Source organism: Chrysochloris asiatica, unplaced genomic scaffold, assembly GCF_000296735.1.
Source record: "Chrysochloris asiatica unplaced genomic scaffold, ChrAsi1.0 scaffold00019, whole genome shotgun sequence".
Classification (NCBI taxonomy): Eukaryota; Metazoa; Chordata; class Mammalia; order Afrosoricida; family Chrysochloridae; genus Chrysochloris; species Chrysochloris asiatica.
Genome location: NW_006408537.1, coordinates 30,232,465 through 30,245,816, shown reverse-complemented (window position 1 = coordinate 30,245,816; position 13,352 = coordinate 30,232,465). Strand labels below are relative to the sequence as shown.

Sequence of the window (13,352 nt, the reverse complement as noted above, 5' to 3'; positions counted from 1 at the left end):
GAAGGTACAGAATCACTTCTGTGTAAGTCTTCCAAAAATGAATAGCTTCAACCTAATCTTAAGAAAACATTGTTGTTGTTGTTGTTAAGTGCCGTCGAGTCGGTTCCGACCCATAGCGACCCTGTACAGGGTTTCTGAGGGTGTAAATCCTTAGGCAAACCCAAATTGAGAGTCATTATATCAGAGGACCTACTATCCTCAAGAAAGAAGAACCAGGAATGGAGTACATCCTTTGAACCTGGGGACCCTGCAGTGAAGCTCCTAGATCAAGGGAAAAATTGATGTTAAGACACATGGAGATTTCCAAGAAATGTTGAAAGTGACAAGTACCTTTCTCCAGAGCTAGCACTCTGAATCTGGACTAGCCTCCTAAACTTTGAGAGTATTAATTTGTTTGTTTAGTGGGGAAGAGACACAACACAAATAACTCAAACTAATCAATCAGTACTCTTCAAAAGTGTCAAGAAACTTAAGGAGACATAAAAGTTAAATAGAATGTGGGATCCTGGACTCGATCCTGGAACAGAAAAAGGATAGTGGAAAAACATGGAATTGAACAAGATCTATAACTTATTTTAAAGTATTACATCAACACTAATTTCTAAATTTTGAGAAATGTACTACTATTATTAAGATGTAAATACAAGAGGAAGAAAGATACAGAGTAAGCAGAAACTTTCTGTTCTATTTTTGCAACTGCTCTGTAAGTTTAAAGTTATGTGAAAATAAACAGTTACAAAAGTCCTGTTCTTATTTGCTTAATGAATGTTAATGAGTAAACTTTAAAATATTTCTAATAAGCCTAACTGAATGGTATATAAAACCACATGAATGAGCCAAAATGAGTCAATGAACTTAATCTGAAATGCACTGTAAAATGGGAACATTATACAGATCTTCTCTGAGGATTAGAAAGAACTTAAAAATCTAACAAGAAAATAGCAAAAAGCAAGTGATTTCAGAGTATAGGTTGTAGCATCACACAGACTTTGGTTCCAATACCAGCTCTCCCATTTACTCTGTGTTCCTGAGCAAATTACGTACTTCTTCCATTCAAGCCTCCGTGTCTTCCTCTACACAAAATGTGAGTAAAAGGTGAATTTAGGTTATACAGGTCTTGAGTATGAAGCTAGGATAAATTAATTATGGGTGTAAAGCATTTAACCCAGAATGTAGTACAGAGTATAAGTTCAAAAAACAATTAAGGTATAATGGAATGAGTGCTGAAAGGAGTAGCCACTCTAACTAAACCTAATGACAGAGATAGGTTCAATATATGTACAAAAGATCTTCAACCCAAAGCTGTTGAAAAGAAAATACAAACAGTTTGCTGTCTGGAAAACAAACACACTGCCCTTGAGCCAATTCTCATTCATAGTGCCCCTATAGGGCAGGGTAAAAATGCCCATAGATTTCTAAGGTAATTTTTATGAAAGCTGACTGCCTTATGGAACAGTGGGCAGGCTCAAACCAGCAGCCTTTCTGTTAGCAGCTCAGTAATTAATCAATGCACCACCAGGGATACTTGTGGAAAACATAGTTGCTTTAATTCATTAAATTTTGGGGCAAGATTCATCAGTGCTATTTAGTCAAAGGCCTGGAACAAACAAGACACATGCACGCAGATTGAGAATCACTATTCTTGATAATGAAAATCAATTTGATATTAAATATTTTTCATAAATGTTATCAGTCCTTACTTTATTCAATCATTATATTAAGAATTACTTAAATGCAAATATTGCCACTCACATTTTCCAAAACCTATGAACAAATTATATAAGATCTCTTAATTCAGTGGTTTCCTAATGAGTTCTAACTTTCAGAATTTAAATAATTTAGTGAAAAGACAACATAATACAACATTAAAAAATAGTTGTACATCAAAGTTATAGTCCACTCAGGATTTTTAGTATGACAAAAATGTTAATAAAATCATTACATTTCACATTGATTATAAAATTACCTATCATTTAAGGTCATAATTAGAAAAATTCACAATCAGAGCTGTTTTTGTTTTAAAAAAGATTTTCTATATATGTACCTGACAATAATCTAAAATCAGTATCATATATCTGTACCTTTCATAAAACAACTCAAAAACCCTTCAAAGGTGTAAAGGGTAAAGCTGCACACTTACCAACACCATGGGGCCGACTTAACCTTACAGGATTAATTTCAAATTTTTGGACATGAGGTGGGTATTCTTTCCTAGAAAAGGAAATTTACATAGTTTAATTCTAACAGAAAATGTAGTTTTCAAAGTGAAAAGTTGATGGCATACTTATATTTAAAACAAATTAAGGATTATTTGCCATGTAAAAAATGGTATTATAAATTAAGACCATACCACACACATATAAGAGACCTGGTGTGGTGATGTAGGGTAAGCACTGGACTACTAGCCACAAGGTCAGCAGTTCATACCCACCAGCCACTCCTCGGAAACCCTGTACAGGGTTACAGAGTCAAAACCAACTCCTCAGCACTTAACAATAACAACAACACATACCTAAGTGATCTAAACTTTAATTAAAAACCACTGATGACAGCAACTACAGTCTCTTCTGGTGTGTGTGTGTACATGGTGTGCAAACTGGGCAGTTCTCCACACCTAAGTTTCCTATATGTGAATGCTATTTACATGAGTGTATGTTAGAAATACGATATAGTTTACTTAAATTGTCAATCTATCAGAGCTAATAGCAGACAGGCTTTTCCAATAAATACTTAGTAAATGACTACAAACTACTGTTCTTTCAAACTATTACTATAGAAAGGTATAGTTATTAATAAAATACACAAACCTTTAAAAAAAAAAAAGTTAGCACTGTCTTCATAACCAATGTATACAAATCACATTAAAACAGAACTTATAATATTTCAGTCTTGAATTTAATAATTATCCATTTTAATGATACTCAAAATTTGTCAAATTTACTCTAATTTTATTTTTTATAATCAATGATTAATGCAATAAATGTTGAATAATTATTGGCCTTGAGACAATTCCAAATTAATTTTTTAAATGTTATACATACAATCAGCATTATAGAACAAATACTTTTAATCTTGTAATATAACAATAGAGACAGAGACATAAGTACACTTATTTTAAAGGATTAAGTTACTTTATTGTCAGACTTCACATACAATGTTGTTACTGTTGTTAAGTGCCATGGATTCAGTTCCGACCCATAAGGACGCTATACAGGGTTTTCAAGGAGCAGCTGATGAGTTTGAACTGCTGACCCTGCAATTCAAACCAGCCTTGTGATCAAGTGCTTATCCTACAGCGCCATACAGATTTCTAAAATTTTGCACATAATCCTTTTGAGTGTCCTAAATAATATATAAGTCCAAATATTTAATAACTTGGAGAACAAATATGTAATAACTTGGGGCGAATCCCTCCCACAAAGGCCCCTATAGCTAATTATGGAATAAAAGTTTAAATAAGATAATTATAAAACCAAGTGCAACTGAGCAGAAGCTACAATAGCTAAACACTTTCCCACTCTAAGTAAAAGCTTCTGAAAGTATTCCCATTTTATTTGACTAGAGATTAAAAAAGGGGGAGACTATTCTATAACTGATGTTCCAGTGTGGCACTGTAGAATAAGCACTGGACTGGGAACCCCCAGGCCAACAGTACAAACCTACCAGTCTGTCCTTGGAAACGCAATACACAGTCGCTATGAGTTGGAACTAACTGGGACTTCACAACAACTGTATGATTTAGAAGTTTATTTACACTTTTACATTATGGTGCTGTAGGATAAGCACTGGACTGCCAACCATAAGATTGGCAGTTCAAACCCACCATTTGCTCCTTGGAAACCCTATATAGTGTTGCTCTGAGTCAAAACTGACTTGACAACACCTAACAACAACAACAACAACATTCATTACAGAGTAATGTAAGGATTCCTCAAGAATTGTTGTTGTTCTTAAGTGCCACTGAGTTGTTAAGTATCAGGGAGTCAGTCGGTTCTGACTCATAGTGACCCTGGAGAGGCTTTCTGAGGAGTGGCTGATGAGTTAGAAGTGGTTAGCAGTCCAGTGTTTATCCTACAGCACCACACCATGACTCCATACTTGTAATAACAGTAATTACTGTGTGCAAATGTGCTAGGAAGTGTTCTAAAAGCTTTATATCTATTACATCATCTATCTTCACAAGAATCTTATGAACTATGTATTCATAACAAAAAGGTTAACTAACTTCCTCATTGTCTCACAACTATTAAATGGCATTACTAGAATCTGAATCCATGGTGACTGTATCAATATCTATGTGTGACACTTTCAGTATTGCTACAAACCCAACAGCCATTCCTTGGAAATCTTAGATACGGTCGCTATGAGTCAGAACTGACTAGACGGCACTTAACAACAAAAAACAAGTAACAGCTGGCACAATCGTAATTTCCACTCTGACATAATTTTAATTTTTGTGAGGATATAAATTGGAAAGAGCAGCCCTGGTGGCAAAAGGAGTTAAGTGTTCCATTGCTAACGGAATAGTTAATTGTTTGAAGCACCAGCTGCCACTCCAAAGATTTACAGACTTGGAACTCCTGTAAAACAGTACTACCCTGCCCTATAAGGTCAATATGGGTTGGAAATGACTCAATAGCAATGGGCTTGGTTTTAGAGTTCTGAACACGAGGACTTGCCTCAGATGGTGTAGCACAGCCGCGTGAGGCTATAGGATCAACACTGGACTGAGAACCACAAGGTAGGCAGTTCAAATCCACCAGCTGCTCCTCGGAAATCCTACGCACTGTCGTTGTGTCAGACCTGACTTGACAGCACTTTTCAACAATGGTGGAGTAGGATAAAGCACTAGACCGAACACAAGGTCAGTTTGAATTACACGTGTCAGCAGTTTAAACTCATTGGAAATGAGCCACTCATTGGAAACTCTATAAAGGGTCCTTATCAGTCTGAACAGACTCTCTGGCACTTGACAACAACACTTGACTTTAAGGTCAAACTGAAACACAAGGTCAGCAGGTCAAACTCACCAGCCGCTCCTCAGAAACCCTATACACTTAACACCAACAATTATATTATGGAGGCCAGAGGCACCATAAGATAAGCACTAGATTGCAAACCACAAGGTCAGTGGTTCAAGCTCGCCAACCTACAGGGTCGCTATTAGTTAGAACTGACTCCACAGCAAATTAACAACAATTATACGATATTAAGCTTAAAAACAAGTATATGTTTATTTTTGATACATTTTCATAGAGTACTATCTATCCTTAAATTAAGTCTAATTCCTAGACTTAATTTAAGTGGTGCTGTGAGTTAATGTGCTGGACTGCAAAGTCGGTTTGAACTGCAAGGTTGGCAGTTTGAACACATCAGCTGCTCCTAGGAAACCCTATATAGGGTTATTATGGGTTAGAACCAACTCGATGGCACACAACAACAACATACTTAAAGCTCTTAATTTTAAAATGCAACAAAGGCAACAAGCATCGGTAGTAAAATATGATACTACCATGGCAAACTCCAATACCTGGATGAAATAAACAGTGTTGTTCGTAAGTGCCATAGGGTCAATTCCAACTCAAAGAATAAAAGAACGAAAAGCTACTCAGTCCTTTGGCATCCTCACAATAGATGTTAAACTGCTGTCACTGTGCCAATCCATCTCATTGGAGTGTTCTTCTTTATCATTGACTCTCCACATTACCTAGCATGACGTCCTTCTCCAAGGACTGGATACTCTCCTAACAACATATCATGAGAAATCTAGTCATCCAGGATTCCAAGGAGCATTCTGCTTGCATTTCTTCCAACACAGATTTGTTTGTTCTTCTAGCTGTCCATGGTACTTTAAATATTCTTTTCCAACACCATAATGCAAATGGAACAATTCTTCTATAGTCTTCCTTATTCACTTTCACATGCATACAAAGCTACTGAAAATATCATCGATGGGGTTGGGAAAACTTTAGTCCTCAAACTGACATTTTTACTCTTGAACATGTTGAAAGAGGTTTTGTGCAGCCAATTTTCCTAATACAATAGATCTTTTGATTTCTTGACTGCTACTTACGTAAGTGTTGATGGTGGATCCAAGCAAAACAGTCTTTGGTGACTTCAATCTTTTCTCCACTTTTCGTGATGTTATTTATTGGTACAGTGGCGAAGATTTTTGTTTTCTTTATACTGAGTATACCGAAGGCTGCGATCTTTGATTTTCATCAATATGATTTTAAGTCCTTTTCATTTTCAGCAAGCAAGGTTGTATCATATAAAGAGTTTTCCCCTAAGCCTTATGCCACATTCTTCTTCATACAAACCAACTTCTCGGATTATTTACTTAGCATACAGACTGAATACATATGGCAAAAGAATACTATCTGGCAAAAGAATACTATCTTGGCATACACCTTCTCTGATTTTTTTTAAAATTTAAATAATCTTTATTGTTCAAGTTAATTGACAATGTTAGGGAGGAAAATTCACTATTAATACAAAGAGCTGGAAGACTGATACACATAGCTTCAGAATTTCTGCTACTCACAAAACTCTAGATTTTATTCAGGGTTTACAGAAAGGGGTCTGTCTACAAACAAGCTAATAATAACAGGATGTGATATGATATAATCTAAGCTAGAATTTTTAGACCCCTGTAGAGACTTACATACCCATAGCTAATGTTATAATTGTATATTACTTAGGTTCAAGTTCTTTCTTCAAAGAGTCAACAGAATAACATGGATTGAAGAGACTTTTGAACACTTGCCATCTCTTGCTGCATAATTTTTTTCTACAACATAGCTCTTATTTTCTAAGTTCATTTTGTGCACCACTCAGAAGATTTTCATGATTATTCTCCATTTCCTGCATACTCTTTACAAACTGCTCATATAACTGTTTAACTGCTTTCAGTCTCTGGATCTGAGCAATTCTACATTGTTGAAAAATCTTTTGTTGTTGTCATAACATATTAGTCAGTTTTTCTTCTTGTTCCTCAATTTTCTGCATATCCATATCCCACTGCTAAAACAAACTCTGAAACTGCTGAGAATATTCCTGGCTAAATTTGCATTTTTGTTCTTGTTGTGCTTTCCAAACACTTTCAATTTTCTGGTTACTGTTTTTGAAAGAAGCCTTGGTATACAGTTCTAATTTCTTTTTCTTTGCAAGAAAAGCCTTTGTTAATTAATGTCAGCTCCAAATCTTTCCAGCATATTCTGTACTTCACCCCCGAGATCTTGCGCCATCATTCCTGTGGAAGACCTTTTCTTCCCATGCTTATCAACTGCTGTCATCTTTCCTTCTAGAAAATCCTGTTCGGCACCACTCAGATTGCTCTCGATGTTCTCAAACTCAGAGGCACGGATGATCTGCTCCTCCATGGCTTGCTTCACAGATTTCCCCGCGTGCTTTCTTCCATTAGGTGCCATCACGGATGTTTTCAGCTGCGAGTACTTCGTCTCCACAAGCTCGTTTCACGTTCTCTGATTTTAAGCCAATTAAGTGTCCCCTTGTTCTGTTTGAACAACTGCCTCTTGATCTATGTACAGGCTCCTCAGAAGCAAAATTAAGCATTCCAAAATATTCATTCTCCACAATGTGGTCTGTAGTGTGTCATGATCCACATATTCGAAAGCCTTTGCATGGTTAATAAAGCACAAGCAAACTTTTTTCTGGTATTCTCTGCTTTCAACCAAGATCCATCTGACGTCAGCAATGATATCCCTATTTCCACACTTCATCTAAAATCAGTCTGAACTTCTAGCAGTTCCCTGTCAATGTGCTATTGCAGCCATTTTTCACTTAAGAAAAATTTTACTTGTATGTGATATTGTCTGATGATTTCCACATTCTATTGGGTCACCTTTCTTGGGTTGGGCACAAACATGGATCTCTTCCAATCAGATGGCCAGGTAGCTGTCTTCCAAATTTCTTGGCATAGCTGAATGAGTGCCTCCAGTGCTGTGTCAGTTTGTTGAAAGATTTCAATTTGTATTTCATTAATTCTCAGAGCGCTGTTCTTTGCCAATGCCTTCAGTGCACCTCAGACTTCTTCCTTCAGGACCACTGGCTCTTGATCATATGCTACCCTTGTGAAATGGTTTAACATCACTCTTTTTGGTGCAGTGACTCTGTATTCGTCTCATCTTTTTTTGATGTGTTCTGCATCATTCAATATTTTGCTCAAAGTATCTTTCAGTATTACGAGTCAGGGCTTGATTTTTTCTTCAGTATTTTCAGCTTCGAAAAGCTAAGCATGTTCCCTTTTGGTTTTCTAACTCTAGACCTTTGCACATATTTCATTATCATATTTGACTTTGTCTTCTCGAGCTGTCCTGTGAAATTTTCTGTTCAGCTCTTTTGACTTATTACTTCTATTTGCTTTTAGCATCTCTACACTGTAGAGCAACTTTCAGAGCTCTTCTGACATCCATTTTGGTCTTTTTAATGACCTTTTGCTTTCTTTCTGTATGATGTTCTTGATGTCATCCCACAACTCCTCTGATCTTCGATCATTACTGTCTAAGGCATCAAATCAGTTTTTGAGATGATCTCTAAATTGTGGTTGGATGAGTTCAAGGTCACATTTTGACTCTTGTGGACTTCTTTTAGTTTTCTTCAGCTTCAAGGTGAACTTGCATATGAGCAATTGATGGTCTGTTCCACAGTCTTCCCCTAACCTTGTTTTGGGTTTTACACTGTCTCTTTCCACAGATGTAGTCCATTTGATTTCTGTGTATTCCAACTAGTCAGGTCCATTTGTACAGTCAACTTATATGGTGCTTAAAAACAGTACTTGCAAGGAAGTCATTGGTCTTGCAAAATTATAACCTGTGACGTCCTTCATCATTTCTATCACCAAGGCTGTATTTTCCAACTACAAATCCTTCCTCTTTGTTTCGAACCTTTGCATTTCAATTACCAGTAATTATCACTGCTTCTTGATTGTATGACTGATCAATTTTAAACTGAAGATGTTGGTTTGTTGTTGCTGTGAAGTGTCATCAATTCGGTTCTGACCCATAGCGATCCTGTTTCTGAAGTGCAGCTGGTGAGCTTTAACCACCGACCTTGCAGTTCAAACAGCTTTGCAGTCTGGCATATTAACCTACAGTGCCACAAGAATCACTGGCTTTAGTGGCTGGTGCATAATAGTGGTACTAATTATTCTTCCTTGTAGGGGTATGGCTATTATCCTATCACAGACAGTATTTTGCTTCAAGATAGATCTTAAAATGCTCTTTTTGATGATGAATGCTATACCATTCCTCTTCAATTTGTCATTCCTGGCATAGTAAACCATGTCATTATAATGTTCAAATTTGCCAATATTTCAGCTCACTTCATACCTAGGATAAGGAGCTCTGATAGCATAGTGGTTACGAATTGGACTGTGAACTGAAAGGTCAGCAGTTCCAAAACTACCAGCTGTTCCGCAGGAGTAAAATGAAGCTTTCTGTTCCCATTAAGATTTATAGCCTTGGAAACCCTATACAGGGTCGCTATGAGTCGCAACCAACTCCATAGCACATAACAACAATACTTAAGATACCAATGTTTATGTATTTCATTGCACTTTTGCAACTTCCAATTTTCCTAGATTAGCAAATTCAATGTTCCAATTATTAATGAATGTTTACAGCTGTTTCTCCTCAATTTGAGTTGCGCCCCATCAGCAAATGACAGTCCCAAAAGCCATATTCCATTCCTATCTTCACGGTCAACTTTACTTTGAGGAGGCAGCTCTTCTCCAGTCATATTCTGAGAGCCTTTCAACCTAATTTTCTGCCATTATGATCTGACAATATTTTGGTGCTATTCACAATGCTTCAAGATTCAATATTCGGGTCCTGACAGTGTTTCACTTCTATTCTTAATGTTTTCAGCAGTTAGACATTTGGAAGTAGCCTGCTTCTCCTTCTTCCAAGTCTGTCAGTCTGGCAGCTCAGCTGAAACCTGTCTACCATGGTTGAATCTGCAGGCATTCAATATACCAGTAGCATAGCTTCATAACAACAGCACAACACAAAAGCCACCACAGTGCAACTAACTGACAAATGAGTGGTGGAAATAAATAATAGGTATTTTAAAGTGATACTAAAAATTATCAACAAGAAAAATATTTGACAGTTATAGTATATCTCAAATCTGGAAATAATGTCATTCTTTCAGTTTGAACCTGTTTATAATTTCTTTTAAGATAGACTAAAGGTATGTTTATGGAGTCCTGGTGTGGCACTGTAGGTTAATGCGTCAGTCTGCAAAGCCGTTTTTACTGCAAAGGTCGGTGGTTCAAGCTCACCAACTGCTCCTTGGAAACCTTGCACAGGGTCACTATGGGTTGGAATCGACTCGAAGGAACTTAACAACAACAAAGGTATGTTTAGGAGCCCTGGTGTGGTACAGACTGCAAAGCCATTTGTACTGCAAGGTCGGTGGTTCAAGCTCACCAGTTGCTCCTTGGAAACTCTATACAGGGTTGCTATGGGTCGGAATTGACTCAACAGCACTTAACAGCAACTACAACAACAAAGGTATGTTTATTCTCTCAAAAAGTTGGCATAAATCATCTGACACTTGTGGAAGTATGAAAATGCTACTTCAATGCACAGTGTTCTTTGTAATTTGATTTAGTGCATTGAGCAATGCTATACTTAGATGGCATAAGACATAAAATATAAACTAGTACATGTATTTGCATACATTTCCATATGTATTTGCTTCATGAATTTCTATACAAATAGGGCACATTAAAATATTTAAAAATTCTTATTATTATGGTAAGTAGCAAAAATAAAAGCATATTTTACTTAATAGAGCAAAAGAATTTCAGGATAAAAGTAGTATACATTTGATAAGGTAATTAAACTCCTCCAGCCATAAACTACTTCTTAAAATCAGTTTTATGCTAATTTCTTGGCTTGAGAGTTCCATTATTATACATATACTAAAATTTCAAGCTCTAAACACAATGATGCTCCAAGTCTAGGGTTTCATTTTCAGTGAATAAGCTCTCACTCCCACCTCAAATGGAACACAGGAAGAGATGCTTCCTTGCTACCTGTCATCTTTTTGGCCAGGTGGGCATGTGTTTTGTGTAGAAGTTTTAGGAAAAACCCTACTTCAAAGGCCTAAATTCCTGGAACTGATATTTTTCATTTGACTTATAATCCTGCCTCCAGCTCTACTGCAACTATCAAATACAACACTGCGCAAGCTTTCCAGGATCTTTTCTTCTTACTTCCTTTTATTCTTTTGAAATTCACTATAGGTTTCAAAGAACTTTTGTCTCCTCTTAAACAGCATTTTCAAAGGTTTGTAACGAGATAATTTTCAGGTTCTTAGTAACTGTATCACTGAGATCAGAAATTTCAGGCCAATCACCTTTTCTACAAATCTGCTTTCTGAAATTAAAACTACCTTAAAAAGAAATGCTAAATTGCCTTTAAAAATAAAATAGAGAAAATCCCATGGCTATTTGTTGTTTTAAGACTAATTGTCATTGCTACAAATTTTATTTGAAATATGTAATATACAAGGGGCTTATAATTTTCCATTCCCCAAACATTTCTACATCAGTTGGCACTGATTATATTCTTCAGGTTGTGAAACCATTCTCTTATATACTTCTCCGAATTATTCCACCACCATGAATACATACTCAAAGCCCACTCAGCTAAAATACTCTTTTCTCCCTCTTCCACTACCTCTTGTAAACTACTAATATTCTTTAGTTTCTGTATATTTACTTATTTCATATAAGTAAGGACATAACAGTATTTTGTCCTTTTGCTACTAACTTATTTTACTTACATAATGTTTCTGAGGTTCATCCATATTACACCATGTCTGAGGACTTCATTTCCCCTTTGACTAATATTCCATTGTATATACAGACCACATTTTGTTTATGTACTTTTCCACTGATGGTCATTTAAGTTGTTTCTACCTTTTAGCAACCGTAAACATTGACATACAGCTGTATGTATTCTGTTTTCACTTTATCTGGGTTATGTATCTAGTATTGTGATTGCAGGACCATAGCTCTGTGTTCAACTTTGTGAGGAACTGTCATAGTGTTTGCACAGCAGTTGTACCATTCAACATTCCTACAAGCAATAGATCTGTTGTGGCCCTGTATAATAAACATTAGACTGGTAACTTCAAGGTAGACAGTTCAAATCCACCAGCTGCTCTAGGAAACCCTATAAACGGTCACTATGAGTTGGAACTGACTCAATACAACAACAAAGGTGTCCTGGTAGCATAGTGGGATATGCATTGGGCTGCTAACCTCTAGGTCAGCTGTTTGAATTCAACAGCTGTTTTACAGGAGAAAGATGAGGTTTTCTGCTCTCATAAAGATGTATGCCCTCGGAAACCCTATACAGGGTCACTATGAGTTGGGATTGACTTTATGGCATACCACACCACCAGTGGCTAAATGGAGTCTATCATCTCTTCCCAGATACAGTCCATTTAGTTCCTGTGTATTGCACCTGACAAGGTTCACATGTACAGCTGCTGTTCATGTTGCTGAAAAGTTACTTGCAGTGAAGAAGTCATTGGTCTTGGAAAATTCTATCATGCCTCTTTCACTTCCTATCTACTAAAAAGTTCATATTTAATATACAAGCACCTCAAACAAGTACCTCTAGCGAATAACAGTTGTCTACATTCTTAAAATGAGGCTTTCTGCTCCTATAAAGATTTATAGCCTCGGAAACACTGGACAGGGTCTATGAGTCAGAAACGACTCCACATAACTACCACTATTCTATTCTTAAAGTATCATTAGCCACACTATATTCTAAAACAGGAATTATCCTAATAATAGATTACCAAACTCAAAAGCAAGGAGAAAAAAAATCCCACAACTCTGCAAAGTTATATAACACTTAAGGCTGATGAATTAGAACTGCTGACGACCTTGTAGTTAGCAAACCAACATATGACCTGTTACATAACCTGGGCTCCTATAATAAAGCTAATTATGGGTCATTAGTGGTTCACTAATGAAAATCGGAACATGGAATGTACGCAGTATGAATCTGGAAAAATTGGAAGTTGTCAAAAATGAAATGGAATGCATAAACATTGATATATTAGGCATTAGTGAACTGAAATGGACTGGTATTGGCCATTTTGAATCTGACAACCACATGGTTTACTATGCCGGGAATGACAAATTGAAGAGGAATGGTGTTGCATTAATTGTCAAAAAGAACATAATCCAGATCAGTCATGAGGTACAACACTGTCTGTGATAGGATAAAATGCATGTGCCTAGAGGAAAGCCCAGTTAATACCACTATTATTCAAATTTATGCACCAACCACTAAAGCCAGTGA

At 36.5% G+C, this 13,352-nt stretch overlaps 1 protein-coding gene across 1 annotated transcript in view; it reads right to left on the bottom strand.

Annotated features, from left to right (window-relative positions):
* The window catches only part of SENP6 (SUMO1/sentrin specific peptidase 6), a 167,466-nt gene that overhangs the window by 61,777 nt on the left and 92,337 nt on the right, over nucleotides 1-13,352 (bottom strand). The window contains exon 9 of the mRNA XM_006835793.1: nucleotides 2,141-2,211. Coding sequence (XP_006835856.1) covers nucleotides 2,141-2,211 — 71 coding nt within the window. The remainder of the gene's footprint in view (nucleotides 1-2,140; nucleotides 2,212-13,352) is intronic.